The 23,439-nt window shown below is 38.4% G+C and overlaps 1 protein-coding gene across 1 annotated transcript in view; it reads left to right on the top strand.

Annotated features, from left to right (window-relative positions):
- Positions 1–23,439, top strand: part of LOC122808390 (alpha-tectorin-like) — a gene marked incomplete at its 3' end in the record, with an annotated part of 263,674 nt that overhangs the window by 156,893 nt on the left and 83,342 nt on the right. Inside the window, 2 exon segments of the mRNA XM_044079357.1 lie at positions 7,308–7,330; positions 10,143–10,541. Of these exon segments, the coding sequence (XP_043935292.1) occupies positions 7,308–7,330; positions 10,143–10,541 (422 nt within the window).

Raw genomic sequence — 23,439 nt, 5'->3', positions numbered from 1 at the left:
TTTCATGTTGGCCATGCTTTTCCATTATGTTACATGTTATATCCACTTTCAAACTTATCCTCCTACTCTATATATTTATTTTTACTGCTTAAAATTGTAGTTTTTATTCCTTGTATTTATTTTTTTTTAATATTTTGAATTGTACTGCATCAGTCTTCCTTGTGGAGCTTTTCTCTCTGGCCCTCCACTGAAAATGGGCTCTACATAGCCCAGTGGACTATCCTGGTAAACAAATGCCAATAAATAACAGTACTGAACATTTAGGGATTTCATTTGTAATAAGGTCTGTTCTACTTCTTCATGGAGAAGATACTTAAACTTCCCACTACAGGTTACTGCAGACTAGATGGTTTAAATTCTTGTGGTAGAAGTTAAGGTGGGTAGATCAACATTAATAGAAGTGCAGGTGACTAGAACATGCACAGAAACTCAATTGATGATATAGAGATACATGTCATGCTATGCTTCCTCATACTTAACTATCTAGATTTAGAAAGATGCACAAAAAGCCCCATATTGATCAAACTATCCTGGTTTTTATGTTCTTCAGCTAGTAGCTCAATAAAGCTTTAAAAAGTAATTTGGGAGTGCTAAGAGACTCACAGTCCCACGGTATACAATTGAAGAGTGAGGGGAAACAAAACTCAGGCGTAAACAATGATGCTTTTTCAGTGTTTAACCTTAACTCTATATGCATGCATTGATACAGTTTGTCATGTGTCTTTAAGGATATTCCAGGAGTTCCGTGATTTCACAGTCTTTTGGTCTAACCATTTATGCTTGTTTAAAGATACTATGTAGACAGAAGGAATGCAAAAAATTACTGTCAGTCGAGACAGAAAAATTAGGTTGAGTGGCACAATTAAAAAAGAAAATGATAATGTCCTCAAGATGGAACATTCTAGCAATCAGTCTGCAAACTCGAGGTCTTATTTGTTGCTCTCCATATTGATATTGGCATTTTAAAATTTAACAAGGACTGCTGATGGAAAATAACTTTTACTGCAATCATAAAGCAGCTTGTGCTGCTTAGAGAGTTTTGCAGATGTTCATAGGTACCCTTATATTTAAGTACAAATGACACAGAGACAAGCAGAATATTTACAAGATGCACCTATTCATAAGGAAGAAGGATGCTAGCGTCCTCTCCTGTTCAGCTGGTGAATCTGGGCATCTTGAGGCAATGTTACAATTGCCTCATGTACACAGACAACCCACTCCTTCTCCCACAAAACACAAATACATGTGAGAGATGCAACTATATAGCCAAACTGGAGGCTGAGCTCTCTCAACTCAGGACTGGCAAAACCAGACAGGAGGAGAAGGAAACCACGCACACCACAAACCCAGTTTCACATAGAACTATCACAACTGCAAAACAAACACATAAACACACAAAGACATACTCGGAGGCACTGATCAAAATCTACCAAAACTACAGAGGCCTCCAAAGCAGACACCCAAGCAACTGCCACCTCAAGACATAAGACATGCAACACATAGTTCTCAAAGTCAGTGTGCTAAACAGTCACAGCCCTTAAGGCCAAACACAATGCCAGACACACTTGTTATAGGTGACTCCATAGTCAGACACACTGACGTCCATCTCACCAGACTGAACAAGGAAAAGATCACAGTTAGCTGCCTGTCAGGCGCTAGAATCCGCCACATAACACAAGCACTCAGGTCACTCCACAGCAAGTACAAGTATGACTCAGTCATTGTCCATGCCGGTGTGAGCGACCTGAGGATACCTCCCTGGACTACATGAAAAGAGACATAGAGGAGCTCTCAGATTATGTAGCCCAGGCCGGTATGACCCTGACCCTGAGCAGTATCCTACCCTCACCAAGAATGATGCCACAATACAGAGACAAAATGATCAGCTTTAATAATTGGCTTAATTACTGGTGTCATTCTAAGGGGATCAATGTCTGTCTGCCTGGGATGACATGCTTGACAAACCACACTGCTTCGAGGACGGCTTGCACCTGTCACCCCTGGACTTCCGGATATTGGCAAAGGCTCTTGCCACCCCCATAGTGCCTTTTTAGGCAAGGCTCAAATGATAAACCTACCGCCTAGAAAACAAAAATGGAGAAAAACTAAGGGTAATACTGCTCAATGCCAGAAGAATAAACCTCAAGATGCACTCGAAGCCCTCCTCAGTATGGAGAACATCGATGTTTGTGCTGTGACTGAAACCTGGTTCAAGGCTCCTGAGAGCACCCCAGCACTATCAGGTTATACCTCATATCATGCGTTCCGGCCCCAAAATCCAGACCGAACCACAAAGGAGGAGTATCCATATTCATAAAGGATACCCACACCTCCAGGTTAGTGGCAACGACGAAGCATCGGAGACCATCCAGGTGCAATTAACCATAGGTAAAACTGCCCTACAGTTTGTAACATGCTACAGACCACCTTCTCAAACTCAGGAAACCCACACAGCCTTCCTGAAGACACTGGAGAGTATAAATGTCTCTCCAAACACCATCATATTGGGTGACTTCAACTACCCAAACATAGACTGGGAACATTACTCAAGCCCCAACACCCTAGCCCAAAGGTTCCTTGAGTTCATAAACTCAAATGCTATGGAACAACTAGTCACCATTCCCACAAGAGGAGAAAATATACTAGACCTGATCATCACAAACATGGGGACAAAATGCTCCACACGGAAGCATATCCCTCATTGGTGAGATCAGACCATAAATAATCTCACTGGAGATCCACATCCCGCCCCACCCCAGCAAAAGACCACAGTGAAGAACTTCTCAAAAGCAAACTTCACACTTCTTAAGACTGGGCGGTATCCTTCAAGGCCCCGAGCCAGTGGAAACCACAACTCACGCTGCTGAAACCCTTACAAATGCCTTCTACGAGCACCTCCAGGAATGTATGGATCAAGCAATCCCTAATAAAATCAAGACCCTTTCCACCAAAGGCAGGCGCCCGGTCTGGTGGACTCCAGCCATAAACAAACTCTACAACAAGAGGAGAAAGCTACTACATGACAGAGCAAAATCCTTTAAATGGGAAGGCATCTCTGATCAATACTAGCAAAAACTACGATCACTCATAAAATCATCCAAGGCCAACTTTGAGAGAAAAATCGCTAATGACACAAAAGACAATCATAAAGCCTTCTTTAGCTATGTTAGAAACCTGGGTGGAAACTCCCAGATATGCTCAGAATTAGTCCAAAATGATAAAAAATCACTGAACCCACAGACATTGCCAACATACTGGCAGACAGGTTCAGTGCAAATTTCTCCCTCCCTCCCCAAAAGGAGAAATATCTATCCCACCAGAGTCTAGCCTCCCAAACATCTCAGATGCCCAGGTGAGAGCTGCTCTCTCTAAAGCAAAAACACAGCATCAATGGGACCGGACGGTGTCCCCAGATGTGTGCTACGAACTCAATGAGGAACTAAACCCACACATAAGGCTGCTGTTTAATCTTAGCCTTACTACAGGATACGTGCCCAAAGAATGAACGGCAACTGTAGTCCCACTCCACAAAGGCGGTGCTTCTACGGACCCTGAAATTACCGCCCCATAAGCTTGACGAGCCTTGTCTGCAAAGCTATGGAGGGGATCATAATGGAACTCATAAATAAAGACATCGGGGACCTACAGACACTGGATCCTACCCAATTTGGCTTTGTCAAGGGCAGATCCTGCCTCTTGAACTTGGTCGACTTTTTGAAACAGTCACTAAGGCCATTGATGAGGGTAAGGCAGTTCACACAGCCTACCTTGACCTAGCAAAGCGTTCGACACAATACCCCACTCGGGCATCATAGAAAAGCTCACCAGCTTAGATGTAAACCCATATGTCACAAGATGGGTTGCAAACTGGCTCAGGACAGAACACACAGGGTTAGAGTTGCTGGTGCCATGTCAGACTCTAAGCCAGTCACGAGCGGTGTCCCACAGGGCTCAGTCCTGGGCCCCTCTTGTTCGGCATTTATTTTTCTGAAGTGCAGGCAAACATAGGGATTGTGGTTGACAAAATTTGCAGATGACTGCAAACTGGGCACCATAATTGACACTCCATCAGACACAGACATCCTCCAGAAAGGTCTCATAGAAATGGATAACTGGTGCCAGAGCCATGGCCTTAAACTAAATGCCAAAAAATGTATAGTCATACCCTTTGGGAAAAACAAGGTAACCCCTAATTACCACATAGGTGGTAATCCATTAAACACGGAAGAAGTTATCAGGGACCTGGGGACCCAAGTTGACAGTAACCTCTCTTTTGACACTCACATTGCCAAAGTGGTTAGGAAGACCTTCTACATTGCCCACCTGATCATGAAGGGATTCACATCCAGATCAGGAGAGGTCATTGTACCCTGTACTCTTCACTTATCAGACCAATGATTGAGTACAACGCCCCATTCGGAATGTACCTTACCCGACACCTGCAGCAGTTGGAAAGACCCCAAAAGTTCCTCACCAAAAGGATAAAGGGGCTCAAACATATGTCATACGATGCCCGACTGAAGAAACTCCAGCTCTATTCAGTCGCATACCGTCTGCTCAGAGGTGATCTGTGCCTGACATACAAGGCCATGTCCAACCGGAATTAATGGACATGCTCCACCTCAAAAATCCAAATCCACCAGAGCCACAAGAGCAAGAGACTTAAACCTCAACACGGATATAAATAGGACGTGCTGGAGGGACAGATTCATCACCCAGAGACTCCCTACACTATGGAACAGAATCCCAGTCCATGTGAGGCAGAGCCCCTCACTGACTCTGTTCAAGAGAAATCTTGACGAGTGGATGGGAGATCGTAGGTTTACCCCGGGAATCATCTCTGTATCACTGCTGGACAGAGGCACAGCAAATTAATGGGTATAGTATTCTCATCCTAAGGGGTGGTGAAAGCCACACACACTCTGGCTAGGCTTATAAATGCCCTAGGGCAGATAGCCTAGTATGAACCTATGAACCTATGAACCTATAAACCAGGGGTCAATTTGTGGTTACCCACCATTCGTCCAGATTATGACTGAATAGTGTAAGAGAAGTACTTAGTTACGTGGAGAGAAAAATAATTCCAAAGAAGGGGTATTCTCTGTGATACATTTCTATCTCTCCAACATGTTCTGTTTATAGTGCAAAAGAAATTAAGATCCCCTGAGCAAATGGTTATGCCTCACTCTGGACTTGCGAATGTGTAATAGGTGTGACAGGATATCTGCTGAGGCTCTGCATACAGGACAGAGATTAATCATCATTCACTTGTATAACACTAAGAACAGATCCAAGGCTTTGAGATGGTCTGTATAGTTTTATGATTTAATCCCTTGATTTTCTTAGTAAGAAAGTGTTGTGGACATTCAAGTTGTGTTAAATGTTCGGACATGTGCATACTGAAGTGGGCATTATACTCAGTGACTGGCCTAATAAGTGCAGAATATAGGGGAATAATCACATCCCTTTACCTGGATGCCACACCCTTAGTAATAAGATATGCAATAAAAAAGCATTTTCTTACAATAGTGGACATGGGATATGTGGTGATTGGAGGCCATTTCAAGGTCTGTATAAGTTTCCCGGTCCCTAACTACTGAATCAGCATTCAGAGATAAGTTGTCAATGTGATATTAAAAAGACTTCTTCTTGCCAAAGGATACTATTATAATTTCTTGCCATTCAGTTTTAGTCCATGACTTTGACACCAGCTATTGGTTTGGGAAAGGACCTCTTGGGAGGATTTTGCCATCCTCTGCGGAGGTTATGATGGCACCACATTTACAGCCATGTGCAAACTTAGTCATCCACAAATGCTTAATAGTAGGTTTTACCTCCAAGAAGTAAATGCCAAAGAGGAGTGGCACAGGAACTGAGCAGTGGGGTGCCTCCCTAGTGGAAGTTATTTTGGTGAAGGTAGAGCGACCCAAAGTAATTCCTGGGTTTTATTCATGAGCCAATGTTATCTGAGTTACACAAGTATTAGCATTTAACCGGGATAGTGTATCTACAATACCTGAGTGTGGGATGATGACAGATGTCTTTGCAAGGTCAAAGTGTGTACCGATTTACCCTCATCCATTTCTTCAGTAAGTTTCACAAAGAAGTCAACCAGGTTAGGGAGGAAGGATCTGCCCTTAACTAATCTGGACTGACGTGGGTTAAAGTTTTGTAGGTTACCCATCTCCTTATTTATTAATTCCATACTCATGCTTTCCACAACTTTACTGAGGAGGCTGATAACACGTATGGGTCTATAATTTCCTGGATCCATTGACACCCCTTCTTTGTACAAGGGAATGACAGCTGCTGTTCTCCATTCATAAATTCAAAGAATATGCAGCATTCTAATTTGTAAACAGTTTCTTTGATTTTTGATCAACATGTTGTTTCCTCCCATAAGTCCTGGAAAACAGTGATCTAGAAAGAAGAAATACTTTGTAGCAATGAAGCAATATTCAACAAGTAGTATATGACAGTGTTTACATCATAATGTATGGTAAGTAGACATTATAGGATAGATTTAGGGAAAGTGTGGTTGAAAATCTCAATATAATCATAAACTAAAATAATTTTGCAAGAAGCTTTGGCCTTTAGATTATAAGGGTACACAAAAGTGGGCAGTGGTCACCAAGAGACAAGGAAATTTAGAGGATGTTCACGTTGCTTTAGTGATTTATAAGGAGCCATACTAATAGGGCTTGTCTGGTTGGATGGGTTCAAGTTGCATGCTGTTCACAGAAGAGAGAATTCTTTTGAAATGGACATTAATTAGATTAATTTATGCTTAAGACTCCAACAACTATAACATATCTTAAGTTAACTGTGCTTGCGACTAAGCAAACTGATTTGTTGTGAGAAATAGAAAAAGGCTGTATTTTTCTGCAGCTGTCCAGAGTGTGCTCAGTTACAATCCATTTAGGGTCTATGCTTTTTGTGTTTAAAACAGAACTACTGACAAGCAGTTCAGGGCATTTTAGTGATGACTGTAACTTCACAATTCACCCTTTACTCTGAACATTCTTTCTGTGATAGTTATACTGTCAGAAAATAGAGGAAAAATGTTGTTGCCAGATTTGAAGCACATTTCAGCAGTGGATGCCATATTGACTTCACAGCTGTGCATGGACTTTCAGTCATGCTTGTTTGCTAGATTACCTTTGTGACTTACCTCATTGATGCATGGATCATGGATGAATTTAGGTGTTCTGAAAGTATTGTGTTCAAAGAATAAAGGGAAATAAGTAGAAGCAGGTGTGGAACACAAAGTTATTAGTATTATTTCAGTGAATGTTTTTCTATATTAGTCGTTAATGGCAAAAATATTAAAGTAAGTTGGCAGCAGAACAGGACTTGAGGAGTTGGTTTGGTGCAGATAGTTAAGGTACTTCAGAACATATGTATCTGTAGCTGCTTGGAGTATGGATGGAAGTGAGGAGAATGTAGTGTGAGAATTAAAGGGGTTCATACAAATACAAGATAAGGTCTAAGGAAGACAGAAGACCTGTAAGTATGAAAGTGGTGCAAAAAGTATGAAATGTTCAGTAGAAAAGAAATCAGACAAAAGGGGCTGCTAATGAGACAGGTATGTCTTCTACGAAGGGAGACAATAAAGGTAAGAATAAAGAACATGCAAACATGAGGTGGTTGGAGTGGATGAGGTGAGGGAAGCAAGGATAAATTCCAAAGCATCTGATAGGGAAGATCATTTATGAAGGTATTGGGATTAACAATGATCAGTGAGACAGAAAGATAAAGTGCAGAAGTGGACAACAGAACAAGAAGGCGCACAAAGCAAGGGAAGCAGAATGTAGGGTAAGAAGGAGGCAGGGTGCCTCCAGGAAGGAAACAGGAATAATTAAGTATGAAAGTATGAAGTGAGTATAAACATGATGCAATCACTGAGAAGTTAATACAAAGTAAGTCAAGAAAAACTAATGATCATTGTTAGTTAGTAAAGAAACACACTGCAGATATTGAAGAAAGTAGGTTAGGCATGACAGAGCATCTTCTTTATAAACCAGTGAATTCCTAGTGCACATATATTTTCCTAAAGCTGTTCTTTGTATTGCCATGGACATAAAAATAGTTGAGTCTGCTAGATACAATGAACTAAGGGGGAGCTAGAGAAACTTGGTGATCATGTTGATATTTGATTGCACCAAGCTGTCTTCCCTTAATCCAAAAATCATGGTTCAGACAGAAAGTTTGAACAGTTATCCAAAATAAATAATAAGAGAGTTTGCCCAATATGCTGCAATTTGCTGAAAGTAGACTTAATGTAAGCCCTGAATCTCTCTGTATGATGTCTCAGCTCACAACATGATGTCATAATGACATGAATGACCTAAATGAGAGCTTGACATGGGAGTGATCAAACTGTATATGCTTGCAGTGTTTGAAACAGTGGATAAAATATCTTCATAGTTTATTGCAAGAGGGCAGCTACAACAACATAATAAAATGTTTTCTATGAATTTTGGTTACAAAACTTATATGGTGTACCAACACTTTTGAAATGAACTGCTGAGCCATGAAGCAGCCAGATATGAATCAAAGTTACTTAAATGTTTTCATGTGGTCAGTCACTGTGGTGATGGGAGAAGGCATGCAAGAAATGTAAACAGATGCTTTTGCTGAGTTGCTGAAGATTTATTTAATCACAGTCAGGCATTTCAGCATGAGATTAGACTCAAAACCCCCTGGGGCTAAATGCACATTTTTGTGCCTCTCTTCTGATGTCATTTAGTAAAAAATAATTTAAATGCTTGTTTGTCTCTTCATTTATTTAGCACTTTAATGAAGTACTGAAAAGGAAGTTCCATTTAAACCCAATGTTTGTTTAAACAAGCACATAGAGTGAGTGTCAAACATCTGAGCAAATATTTTGCACTGGTGCCAATATAAACCACAACTGCAGACACTTAATAAGCTAAAATAGGCAAACACTTCAAGAAATATAGTACTACTTTGTTATTCTGTTTTTTAGCATCTTTCTGCAGGTTATACAGCTTTACATGAAACAAACTTTATAAATATCAACTTGTCGTACACATAGCAATGGACAAAAGAATGAAACACATTCATATTTCTAAAACTTAAATGTCTAATACCTTCCTTACTACAGCAGTAACATAACACAGCATACACATGAAAGATGGAGACCACAGCCTTGATGCAGTATACCCATTATGTAAGTCGTTAGTCATAATTAATTTAAAATAAACAGATATTACAAGATTGTGTCAGCAAGAATATGTTAAGCTATCATAATCCAAATGAGAGACAATAGATCTTGTAGCCAAGCTATGTCTAGTGACCAAATCTAATATGTAGGTTTTACACTGTATTAGTTAAAAAGCAGTCTCTAAATATCTTTTGAGGTACTTGTAAATGCAAGAGTGTTACAACTTAAATATGATTATTTTATTTTTCACTGTTTTAGTCTCAGGAATTTGTTTTGGCAGCTCTAGTGTGTTCAATACCTTTCTGATGGGCAGAAGTCCACACATCCCTTCCATAAGGCTTGCCAACAGAAAAATGGGTTGCTTAGGTAAATGAAAGCAAAATATTTTCATCCCTCAGTTTTCATGTACTCCTGAGAATTTAAGTTGCCACCACAGACTTACAATGCTATGTCAGCCTCGGTAGTTTAACTACCTCTCTTTCATTATCTTCACAATTTAATCTAATCATGAGACGATACACTTTGATTTTTTTATTCCACTACATTGCTGTTGGTCATGATACTTTTGCATTCCACATTAATCTTTTTCTCTTGTCTTTTCCTTTGTAGTATCTTTGCGATTTTGGTTAAAAAGAAATCATAAAGGAATAAGTGCAGCATGTAGAGTTGTATTTACTTAGATTCAATCAAAAATAACTTTAACATTTTGAATGGGAAAATATGAGGCTTGTTATATGTACCTGTCTCTCAGTATATTCCCTCAAGTAATTTTAATGGCATCTATATCTTTTTACAATATATATACATTATATATATATATATATATATATATATATATATATATATATATATATATATATATATATATATATGTGTGTGTGTGTGTGTGTCTGTGTGTGTGTGTGTGTGTGTGTGTGTGTTTATTTTTTAATTGTATAAATGTGTTCTTCCTTAGGTTGGAGATGTATTCTGGACTGATGGATGTACTCAGAGGTGTTCCTGCTTATCAGTAAATAATCTTAGATGTTCACCTTCAAGCTGTAATGAAGACCAGATCTGCACTATACAGCATGGAAAGCTGGGCTGTCAGAGCACCCTTACTACATGTACTATTGCTGGAGATCCACATTACTACACCTTTGATGGAGCAGTTGCTCATTTTCAAGGGAGCTGCACTTATGATATTGTCAAAATCTGTAACTCCTCATTAGACTCAGCCTTCACATTTAGCGTCCGTGCTGAAAACCGTAAAAGAGGAAATCCCTATGTATCTTTTGTTTCACGGGTTGAAATCATACTGCAGAATAATTCATTTCAAACAGGCATTATCATTGGAGCAAGTAGAATTGTACAGGTAAGTTCTAGCAATGTATGTGATTGTTAAATTTATGCAAAATTTAAACACAACCTATGAACAAACAAAAACTGCAAAGTTGTCTCACTGAATAAGAAAAAAAAAATATGAATAAATCATTGTTGAAATAAGGCACATACTTTAGTCTGCAGAAGGAGAATAGTGAATAACAAAAAGCATTTTCCTCTGTAGTCACTTCTTTCACTTTTTTTGCACTAGCATTGCTGCCATTATCAGATAACAGATTTGGGCAAAGCTGAGTAGATTAGATGAATATATTTTTTTTATGGCAGAATCAATATTTCTTTCCATAATGGATCAGTGGTTAAGATCGCTGCTTCATGGCTTCAAGGTCCAATGTTCAAAACTGATCTCTGGTCAATGTTAAGTTTGTATTTTCCTACAGGTGCCTATGTGGAGTTTTTCATTGAGCTGTAGTTTCCTACCTCCTCTCACAACTATGCTATATGACTGTCTACTCTTAATATTTATGCACGTTGCATTTACCCTTGCCGTTGTGGCTAAGGCCATGGTAAAAAAGTGTCTATGACTGGTTCCCTTATCTGGTTTACAAAAAAATAAATTAAATTAAATCAGAAATATAATCTTTGCTGCATTAGAAAAAAAAAAAGAACTCATTACACAGATAAAATTAAATGTGAAATGATATGCTTGGCTATGAAGAGTCTGGGATGATGCAATATTTGGTGAGTAAAAAAAGCTTCTATAGAACAAAATGTATAGCTAGTATATTTTTCATCTATGTGACGCACTATGATGGGACAAAGAACAGGGACATTAACACGGTTATATTCAGTTATGTAAAGACTAGGTTACAGAAGAAAGTGTTGACATCATTACATACTGAAAGCCAAACTGGCTTTATTTGCCTGTTAGGTTAGGTTGGACTCTAACTATCAAAAAAAAAAAAACATAAACTCCTTGAGGGAAAATGTAGATGGTGCTTAATGAGTTACAGAACATAACCTAGTAGTGAAAAGCAAAAAGGGTAATCTGCACCTTTCCACTCAGTGGCTCATAAAGACTGGACAAGAGCTGAGAACATTGGCTTCAAACATTGAGAAAGTAAAAAGAAGCATTTGCCAGTTCTGGATTTTGTTTTTTTTTTCCCTTTAACTGTAAAGTAATTAATTAAAACTGTCTGACTGCATCAGAGGCAAATACTTTGCTTAGGTTGCAAGTTGTTTGGGATCAAAGACTGTGCAGGAAATCAAATGGCTGTCACAGGAAGGAGAAAATTCAACAGTTGAAGACTAGTTTTCTAAGTGATCTGCCTCTGATCTCTTCTGGAGACCAGGACTTGGTGAATCTGTGTATAAACTTGTTGGTTGTATATGCTAACATTTTATGCATGCTGTTTCTGTTGAGAAGGCTGAAATGCATGAAGTCTGATTGTTATATATGAAACTGGTCTTGAGGATTTGGTGGTCATAGTGGGAGAATATGAAGGGAGATGATGCATACAGATATAGTTTCAAAAACTACAAGGGTCCATCATCAGTTATGAATAAGGGTAGCATAAGTAGGACTGATTCTTCCTTCAGTTCACCCACAACGCAGGAAGTTAGGTCATTTATGAACCCTTACTACTTGCTTTTATTACCTCTCACCTTTTTTTCAGACTTCTAGCAATCAAATGGAAGTTCTCAATGTTTATATTTCTGCCTGCATTTGAAGCTAATTCCTGTCTTCCACTCCATTCCCTGAGGGATAGAACAAATCCTCTTCATGACCAGCTTAACCTTACTATCAATGCTGCTGCCTTCTTGGCTTGTGTTTATGCCACCCTTTTACACTGGTGCATCTTCTTCCTTGTACCTATCTTCTCTTTTCTATAATATTTTTATCTGTCCTTACTTCATTTATGAGCAGTCTGCTGTTGTTGACCTTCTGCCTTTCCCATTTTTATTTATGCAGACGCTCACTGCTACTAGTACCATCACTTTAAATCAGTTTCATACCTCAGTAAACATTTTACCCCTTCTCAGCCTACAGATGCTACTTGCCATATTCTTACTAATCTGACTGACTGTAGTGCACACACCATAATCCTGGATCTCTGTCCTGGTATTCTGATTCATCCCACAAACCCCTCCCACCTGCTGGAAGCTCAGGTTAAATTAGGTCAAGCTACACCATTACTGCTATGAAGCTGCAAATCCCATAACTGGACTTCTTCCAAGCTCTTCACAATGGTTGACACCAGATCTAGTATGTTATCTTTCATGTCGGTTTTCTTAAGCTCTGCCTGCTCCTTTCTTTTCCTGTATTACAGTTTTATTCATATCCAGCTTCTTTGTGTGTATCCATTGCGAGCAAGCAGCAATACATTCCAGTCCATAGCTTCATACCTCTCAACCTCTTAGAACAAGAAATCTGGATAATGCCTTACATAATAGGGGACAAAAGCACAAAAATGGGGACAGATTTTAAATATTGCTCTTTTAAACTTAGAAGGTAGCTAGAATAACAGGGTTTGTGCTAAAATGCATTTTCTAAAGGAATGAAGTCTGAAACTCAAAGGTATGTCATTATTTAGTGATTTTATTCCTCAGATCATCCCAGTGATTTGACTGAAAACCACACATTTTGTGAGGAGGAGACCAACATTTTGAGGCAAATATTTGTACATTCTGTGAAAATCTGTAGAGTTGAGAGGTATGACTTATGCTCCCTATTTCTTGGCTATTTTTACAATATTTGTCTTTATCAGGAAACATTACAAGAGCCTGGAACATTTTCTTTAACATTTCATTGCTTTTCACTTTATACTCTTTCATTTCATCACCTTGTGTTTCCATGTCCTGCAGCCTACGATGCAACTTCTCACCTTCCACAACTGTCCTTGTTCTATATCGCCTGTTTATAAGTCATGGTGGAAGGTATTTTGTGGCAGCTGCTTCTATTATCACGCATAGGTCACTTCTAGAAAATAAAAATTGCACAGATTTGTTTTCTTCTGTCTTTGTGGGGGAAATATAAAAGTGATAGAGAAATAAAATCCAAGTGATCTGAGTTTGACTAGAGACCCAGGAAGCTTGACAGTACAGAGGAGGAGCTTCCTCTTAAGCACCTTAACCTCCAAATTACTTTAGGAACCTTATTGTCCTCTAGTAAGCGTTGTCGCCTCACAGTAAGACGCTGTCCGGTTCGATTCTCAGCTAGGGCGTCTTCTGCGTGGAGACATGCGTGAATGGGCGTACCTTCGTTGAAGGTTGTGCATCAGGCCTGGCAAGCCGGTACGTAAAAATCAACTGCCACTCATTAGCGGACCGGAGTTCCGCTGTGGCGACCCCTAACCGGGAAAAGCCGAAAGACACAAACAAACAAATCATCCTCTAGTAAGTTGTAAACTAAAAGCCCACTATACACTAATCTATCCCTCTGAAGCCACAGTGCCTTAATACTGGTTTGGCCCCAATTCTTACTCAATATCACTGAAACCTGTTTCTTCGAATCAGCACTCCACATAAGGAATACATTAAACATGAGCAACTCAGGGAGTAACTTTACTGCTGCAGCAGTACAATTGCACAAGCTTGTGGTATGGACAACAATCTTGCTGGTAAAAGCCACGTGCAAATACAGCAGTCTTGAGATACAGCTAATGATTATTAACCATGTGCCCCCCCCCCCTGAAAATATTGTTAGCTCAAAGATATCAGATAACGTAATGTTCAAATGTTATTCCATAAGCAACTGCTTTACACATCATGGGTGATATTATACCTAAAACTTTTGATTATTATTCTGACCTTTACTACTCCTGTAGTTACTCCCAGATAGACCTAACTACAAACTTGAAAGTACTTTTGCATAGTACTAATGTTAGTAAACTCACTTATCCATGCATTCTATTTACTTACCTGTATTAAATGCACATCATATCAAAATATCAATCACTATAGCTAATAGCTGTCTAATACTTATAAGATAGGATCTTGCTTTAAGAATTACCAGCAATAATAGTCTTTATTCAAACTGCTTCAGTTATTAAAAACTGCATATGTGTATGTTACTGCCTTATTTATTTAGTAATACTGTTTATGCTACTGTTGTATGTCTTGCTTTTGCCAGGAAATTACAGAAAAGAATCTTTCAACCAGTTCACTTACGCAGTCAACAAACTGACTAATAATTGACTAAATAAATACAATAAATCTGCAGGAAGGATGTGCCAGGTCAGAGTTTCTCATTAGACCTGATGGAGGATGGGGGCTCAGGCTCAAAGTAGGACTGCCATGCTATGATGAGCGGGGTAGCTGAGGAAGCATGATTACCACTCCCTGGTGAACATGTCCTGGAGCTGCTCCTCATGGTTCACTCTGTACACACACATGCCATATGCATCAGCATAAGACAGCGAATATAATCTACTAAAAAAAATGCTAACTGGCTGCACCTCTCTTGTCAAATAGCTGTATACTCTAGAACCTGGCATGACACAGTGAGGGTCACTGTATGCAAAGTTTTGTCTGGTAGGGAGACCCTCTTGGCACAGGTCACTCTGAGTGGTCTGACAATTCATGGAAGCTGTAAAGCATGGAGTTGATAAAAGTCAGCAATGTTACAAAGAAACACAGGACTGCAAAAAAAAAAATTCTGAAATGGGTTTACTATGATTAATCAGGTATAAATTATTTGAGACACATAATCAAAACTAAATTAATCACATAATCATACTCTCTAAGAACTTGAGAATACAAAAACACCACTCAAAATTATTGTTTTTGCATGGCTAGTTAGCTGCTTCACAGACCCCTCATAAGGGGCTTTGTCACATGCTCACTTTTCCATACTAACTCCAATGTTGTACCAAGTCAAAGAAGACTTCAAGGGTGTAAAATTAACACAAAACATAACATTTACCTCTTTGCTAACTTCTGGGACTGAAATCAAATCACAACATATGCAGCAGGCAAGTTCTGACAAACTAACGCTTTGACAAGGTAAATGTACAGTCTTTCCTCTGAGATGTTTTGCTATCAAAAATAAGCAGACTGATCAACTGCAACTCTTCACAGAAAACATAAGATGGAGCAATCCATCTCACTACCATAAAATAACAACTCAATGCAGTTAAATATAATCAAAATAATTAGGAAAAAAATTATGTAAAATGCTATTTTGTTTGCATATTGCATTTCTGGCATCTTGTTGCACATTTTACATATCTAGTTTTGAGACTATCATCTTATGTGCTCAGACATTTTGCTTTAAATCCACAAAATTATCTTTATAAGTTCATATGTTCATAGGTAGGTACTAGGCTATTGGCCTTAGGGCCTATATAAGCCTAGACAAATGGTACCCTGGATTTTGCCACCCAAGAAAATTATTTTCCTGTGCCCCTGTCAAGCAGAGCCACAGAAGTGATCCCCAGGGTGTAACAGACAATCAGATATTAAAAGCAATTGATATAACTAGGAAATCAGTTTCTTTTCAAAAACTGATGTACACGCAATTGATGATTTGGAACAATGCATATTACACACATCTTAGATTACATAAATTTAACCCTAGGAATTCTCCAATTTGTCCATACTGTGCAGATCAAACAGCGGATCTTCTTCATATGTTCTGGAGTTGTAAATGCGTATATAAACTTTGGAACTCTCTTAAAGCACAACTGCAAAAGATGGGTTATCAAAGTTCTACACTGTCATGGGAATTTATGATTCTACACATTCCTCCAAGAGAGCTTTCCAGATCGCAAACTATTATTTGTATGAATATTTTTTTGCTGATGAAACTCTATATAGCCACAAATTGGCTAGAACCACATAAGACATCATGGAATAATTTTAAGCTTGTGGCTATAAAGCATATACTAGCACATAAATTACTTCTGAAACAAACTAACAAAAATATTAATAACCGAAAATATGGGAAAAGGTCTTCAATATTATATTAGCATGATACTGATTTTAGGAATATATTAAATATAGGAAGCATTTCATGTAGATATTGTATAAATGGTTTGTAGTAGTTATAGTGTATTATGTGTGTGATGTTTATTGTATTTTTGTAATGTTTTTGGAAAATATATTTCAATAAAAATTTATTATGGAAAAAAAAAAAAAAAGAAGTGATCCCCAGGGTGAATTTCCTATCTCCCATCCAATCATCAAGATTTTTCTTGAAGAGTGCTAATGAGGAGCTTTGTTTGATATAGATAGGTAGTTTGTTCCAGAGTATGGGAAGTCTCTGGGACAGGAATCTATCCCTGCAGCAAGTTCTGTTTATTATGGTGACAAGGTTTAGGTCCCTAGAGCGTGTAGCTCAGAGGGATTGGGATTTCTTTACGTGGAGCATGTCCAACAGCTCTGGGTTTGACATAGCTTTGTATGTTAGGAAGATATCACCTCAGAGTAAGCAATATGCGACAGAGTAAAGCTGGAGTTTTTTGAGATGGTCTGTGTAGAGCATCTGTTTGAGGCCAGTAATCATATTACACTAGAATCCTTAAAGGTCTCTTTATCTACCAGCCTGCATTTCTCTGTAATTCTCACCTTCATTCATCAGGTCTGAAAACTCTTGTTGCCTGTTGTGATGTTAAAATCCTCAATAACTGTCCTTGAAATTTTATTAAGATCTATGCTTCAGTGTATCATTTAGATAAACTTGGATACTGATATTTTCCAAATCACCAGTCACTTAGAAGCAGTTTTGGGGAGATAGATTCAATGGCTACCCTACAGCTATCAGTGATGATCCAGCACCTTTGGATATAAAATAAAACCTATTTGTCTGTTTTTCACTACAGAGGAAGGGAAACACCGAACATGCTCACTGCAGTGCTATCACCTTTCAGCTAAATCATACAGTCAGGTAGATCAGGTTACATAGGTATTCAGTGGACGTGCTTAGTGAATGTTCACTCATCAGAGATCTCTTAATCAAATTCTGTTAGCCAGTGTTTGCAACTGGGTATTGAACAGAATATGGTAAAACATATATAGTAGTTGTGAAGCTGCCATAGTGACTTGTTTCATCTGTAGAAAATAAAATGTATTATTTAATGATTTTAAAAAAATGGGTCTATACAGTCCACTTGGCCCTCCTACCCTGATCTACTGGTCCTATTGTCCAAACAATTATGCTCCCAAGTCCACATCCACTGCCTGTGAACCTGTTTCTTCCACAGGAAGACTATATTATTTCTCCACTGCCTTTCTTGTGGAAAAAAAAACCTCCTTGGCTCTTCCCTGATGTGCTCAGCTTGATCCCTCAGTTTTTGTTCTGTAGTACTTAACTCTTTCTTTCTAAATGTGTAAACACATTCACTTGTGCTTAAGTTTTCTGTCATATATGATGTCTGTAGGGCTCTAGATTAACAGATAAATGCATCAAACAACTTACTTAAAGCATGCTATTCCATATCAGATCATACCATTGAATAATCCAGAACTGCCCTAGCAAAAAATTAATTCTGATTCCAAGATTGGAATATGACCTACATTTAATTACCTTAAACCCATTTACCAACAAAAAATGCTGCAACTTCAGCCTACCCAGAGGGTTTGTGTTTGAAACCTAGAGAACAGCCTCTGAGACACTCCTACACAAGGGTAGCCTCTCTACAGATCCACACAATTGTAGACCTGTCAGTCTCACCAGCCTTATATGCCAGAAAAGGACCATATCATAGTAGAACTCATTTATGCAGGCACAGATAACATAACTGATCTACATCCCTATCAGTTTAGTTCTGTGAAAAGCATGTCCTGGTTCTTGAAACTAGTAAGTTTCTTTGAAAAGGTTACACAGGCTGTGGACAGGAATCTACATCATATTATTGCAAAGTGAAAATGTCGAACGGCACAACAGCGAAAGTGCTGAAATGTTGAGGGTCGGTTTTTGAGATTGCAGTACAGTGAAGATTGGGATAGTTGCTCTTTCCTCACTGTAGTGCGATCTCAGAGTTGGAATACATATTTAGCGGGGGGTGTGGGGGGCACAGCCCCCCACAATACAGAATTTGAATTTCGGCATTTTCGCTCTTGAGAGCGTTCAATATTTTCAGTTTGCAATGTTATGATATAGACGTGTGGACAGTGGTCAGTCAGTGCACACTACATACCTGGCTAAGGCTTTTGACACTAACCCCCATGGTGGTACTGCTAACAAAGTAGATAAATGTGATGTAAACCCCTGTGTTATCCATTGGATTGTAAATGGGCTATCCGACAGATCCCAGGCTGTGCACAGTACTGGTATCTTCTCTAAATATAAAATTGCAATTAATGAGATACTGCAGAGATCAGTGCTGGGTGCCCACTTGTCTGACATTTATTTTGCAGACATCTAGTCCAGCATCCTGAAGTGTGGGTTGACCAAGTATGCTAATAACTCTATTATCTGCTTTTTCACTGATAGCAAACAGTTTCAAAAGGGGTTAGAATATGCACTTTCTTGGTGCACTGATAGCAGTGTTAAGTTAAATGCAAAAAAGTACAGTCTAGTGACATTCATCAAAAAGGTGTTCACACCTTGTGTGCTATAAATGATACTCGTCTTTCAGGCAGACACAGTCATAGGAGACATGGGTACTTACATGGACAATTCTGTCTCATTCAGTCAGTACATTTCCACCATAGACATGAAATCTTTCTATTTGTCCCAGTTAATTTCCAAGGGAATATCTTCAAGAATAAAAGAATGAACCTTGCCACTGTATTCTTCCCTTATCATGCCTAGCATTGAATATACTCCCTTTGCTATGTATAAATCAAAGCACATTGCTCAGTTAGAAAGGCATTAAATATACCTTACCAAGGAAATTAAATGCCATAAATCCATCAACTGTCTTGATAGATCAGTACAGCAGCAGCTCTCCTTATAATCAGCAGCCTACAAGTTCTTTGTAGATGACCTGTGTCTTGCTTTTCATGCCATGAAAGCCCCAGTCCTATTTAACATCATATTTCTTTGCAAAACCAGTGGTTCTGCAAACACCTGCATTAGTGACCTAAATCTACACCAAGAAATAAGCAAGACTCACTGGAGACATGGGTTTCTAACTCAGTGTATTCCCAGTCTATGGAATAAGTTACCACTACAGGTCAAACAAACTACTACTTTAATTACCTTTATGGCTGTTCTTGATGACTGAGTAAGCAAACATTTCCACCTGGACTGTAATGTGCAGCCCTGCTCAGCTTAAAAGCTGTGCACTATTAATTTCTTGAAAAGGGAGGCATGAATGCTTAAGTATGTCTATTTAAAGGTGTATGTGGCTAGACATCTTATAGGTACCATAATAACTTGCCTCGTATTGTTCTTATGTTCTTATGTGCTTAATTTATTGTCAGTACAAGTATAAGTTACCTCAAATAGCAGCTCTCCTGAGCTACCCCTACATTACTAGTTTATTAGTGGGCAATATGCCATTACCAACCATACATGTTTTAGCCAGTCTGAAAGCCTTGTACTGTAGGATAAGCTTAACGAATGCATATATTTCCCTGTATTATGAATATTATGTCCACTTATTCTTTTTTGATATACGTAAGATTATCCATTATATAACACAGTATGTCATTCTGAGATCTCTGTAATAACATTTGCTATACCCTTACATCATACACGCATCTCTTTGGTCGTTTACATTTGACATTCAGCAAGAATATTGTTTTCTTGTGATGCATCTAGGGGAAACTTCTATGTTCTTATTGCACATGTATATGGTGACTTGTTCATTTGAAACATCCTGTGTGAATCATATATTTGTCTTTTCCATTGTGTATGAATCATATTTATTTCTTTGACAATATACCTGGATTATGGCTGAAAAGGATCCTTGCACAATCCATCCAGCCAGCTATCAAAGTAAATAAAATAAGTCTTGTGAAGGAAATAAAATTGCTGTCTTTCATTTTTTAGGACAATTATACTATTGTGATTTTATTTCAGAGATTAATCTTCTTGTTAGTTTCCTAAAAGTTGTATTGTGAATTCTCTTAGATCTCGTATTCCCAAGGGGAATGCCAGTAACGGATAAGTGCACGGCAAAACAATGAAAATCAAAAAAGCCAAAAGCCAGCACAACATAGTCAGCATCCAAAATCTTCAGATTTTATTGCATAATAGCGTTAGAGCCAAAAACAAACTGGTTTTGGATAACAAGCCTTCTTCAGTGTATAATACTAACAATCCCAACTTCTAACATTTATAATCAGCATCATTCACTCATTATCCAATCACAGGTGTTCATTTAAACCTGGTGAAAAAAGAACACCCAACACAATAATCCATGTTTTTTTTCTTTTTTGTTTAAAATATCATGCCAACCCATTTTGTCCACACCTTTAAACCTAATTCCATCAATAATAGTGAACCTAAACTGAGCTGAAGTGTGTTGTTAAGTGTGTTTGTAAAGTTCATTACTATGTCTGGCACATCTTATATCACTCAAATGTTCTAAAATGCGTAACTTTAATGGTTTGAATTTTTTGGATTGTGGAGGATCCACTGGATACTATAGGGCATATGACATCATCACGTATGCATGTATCAGTGTAGTATGATACCGCTAAGGAGTTTAGCCTGTTTTTTTCCATCAGTGGTCTGAAGTATGATATCAGAATTTGTAGAACTTTCTTATTCAGCATTTGGGACTGTAAACTGTGCGATTGTGATTTTTTTTTTGAGTGTGGTGCACCAACGTTCATTTATATGAGCTTTACCGTTTGGATACAGCAATGACTGACATCTCTAGGAATATTTTTTTCTGGCGACAAATTTATATTGCACGATACAGATTATCAAGTGACATTATGGATGATGGACATTTGTGCCTATAGTTATCTAGGTATTTAATTTAACATATTGTTGAGTGCTGGAATAATTTGCATATATATATATATATATATATATATATATATATATATATATATATATATATATATTTTTTTGTCATATATTTTTCAGTTTTTCTTATGCATTTTTTGGTGACCTGAATCTTTTTATTATTTAGTGCATTTTTTTTTGCTGCACCAAAGAGAACAGAATATTGAGTTTCTATGCTATTGTTTGTGGTCTATAGACTTTTTGAACATACATCTTACAGGTCATTGGATAGATTTGATTTGGGGAACAATTGGTGATATATTGCCCTTAGGCCTAACATGGATCTCATTAAGTTGTTAGAAGTATTAGCAGCAGATAAGGAAGATGTCAGAATTTTTGATAATTTAATTAATAGTAATCTGGAAAGTGGGGAATCTGACAATTCCTGTACTGAGGCCTTCCACCAATTATCAATGGTTATGAAGGAATTGAGATCCAATGTGTGGCACCAAAAGTTGTTCAAGGCTTACTGTACTAATAAGTTTGCCCTAGAGGGCTAAGGATTCAGTTGCAACCTTATGTCAAATCCCCAAATGACCAACTTATGTCAGAATGGAGGGCTGCTCTACAAGAAGCATCTATGATGTTTGTCAATGTTGTCTGTTCATTCTGTGAATGTCAGACTAGTGAACTGATTTCACAGGTCAGCCAACTATGTGATAAGTTTAAAAAATATGAGGGGGACATGGCATACAAAGGACAGTTTTCACACCTTACTCAGGAAATAATTGGTCTAGAACAAGATCTTAAAATACATATGTTAAAAAAAAATTGTCAAGGGACTCCAGGGATTATAAGCAGGGTAAACCTTTTGTTATCAAAAAAAAATGTTTCATTTGTTGATATTAGGCAATTCCCCCATATACAATCTAGACGTAAAAGAAAAAAATCTATTCTTAAGAAAAATGGGACAGGATTCGGAGCCTTGGGTACATCTGGGGAATATTTTTCCTCAACTACTGATACAGATTTGGGAACCCCCAATATATCACCATTGCCTAAGAAAAGGAATGATGGTTTCCCTTTAGGAGATCCAGGAGGAGGGGCCATAAACATCATAGGCACCAATCACATGTTAGAAACACTACTTCAACTGATGACCACATAGTTGATGAATATAATGTGCTGAACATTTTTTCTTTTTCCTTGAATTCAGATGAAACTAATTTATTAAATAAAGGATTGAATTTTGTGCCAAGTTATTTGGTTGCTGAGTAGTTTTTGCTCAGGATGTCATAATTTTTTGCAGAAACCAGCCAATTAGGGACAATAGAGATCCTGGTGGGTTCCGTTTTGAAGTCTCTACCTTTACACCACCTCCCAACAGGAATGTTATGGTATTTTAAGAACTAGTTTTAAGGGATTTACATTCTAGTTATGGATCACATGTGAAAATTTCATCCCATAATCTATCCCTCCCACAACAACTAGCATCGGACAAATTGAGTAAAAATAAAAATACTGTGGTCAGCCAAGCAGATAAAGGGGGTACAGTGGTAGTGTGGGGCTGGAAAATGTATGAGATGGAAGCACATAGACAATTGCTCGATCAAGGGACCTATCAGCAGGGGTGGCTCATGCTATTGGACTGCAGGACTGCAGTCCCCCAGCTCTAAAATGAAAAGAACAGAAAACTTAGCTGCAGGTTCTGTAAGTCCTGTGCATGTGTCCTTTCCTATCTGGACTGCCGTCTAACCAGTCTGGATTACAAAAAGAAGGCAATCAGTGTAGATGCCCCAAAAGTCTATGCGGTTACAAAACACATAGACTGCAAGGAGAATGGACTGCAATGTCTGGAGTCTACATAGCAACTGATTGGCTCCCAGCACTCCCGGCTCATATTTCATGCACTCAGATTGGTTCTCGGCATGCACGCACTCTCAGACTGACTGCTGCAAGAGAGTAATGGTGGCCCTCAGACTGATGCTCTGCAAGGAATATATCGGAACCACTGGGTGGCTTAGAAATAAGCATTCTCACTGCTAGGGAATATATACAGGTAATGGTAATTCAGAAGCTCTGAAAG

The sequence above is a fragment of the Protopterus annectens genome, chromosome 8.part0 (genome assembly GCF_019279795.1).
Source record: "Protopterus annectens isolate FY-2018-M chromosome 8.part0, PAN1.0, whole genome shotgun sequence".
In the NCBI taxonomy this organism is placed as follows: Eukaryota; Metazoa; Chordata; order Ceratodontiformes; family Protopteridae; genus Protopterus; species Protopterus annectens.
The sequence above is the reverse complement of the archived record's forward strand: the minus strand, read 5'-3'. Positions and strand labels throughout refer to the sequence as shown.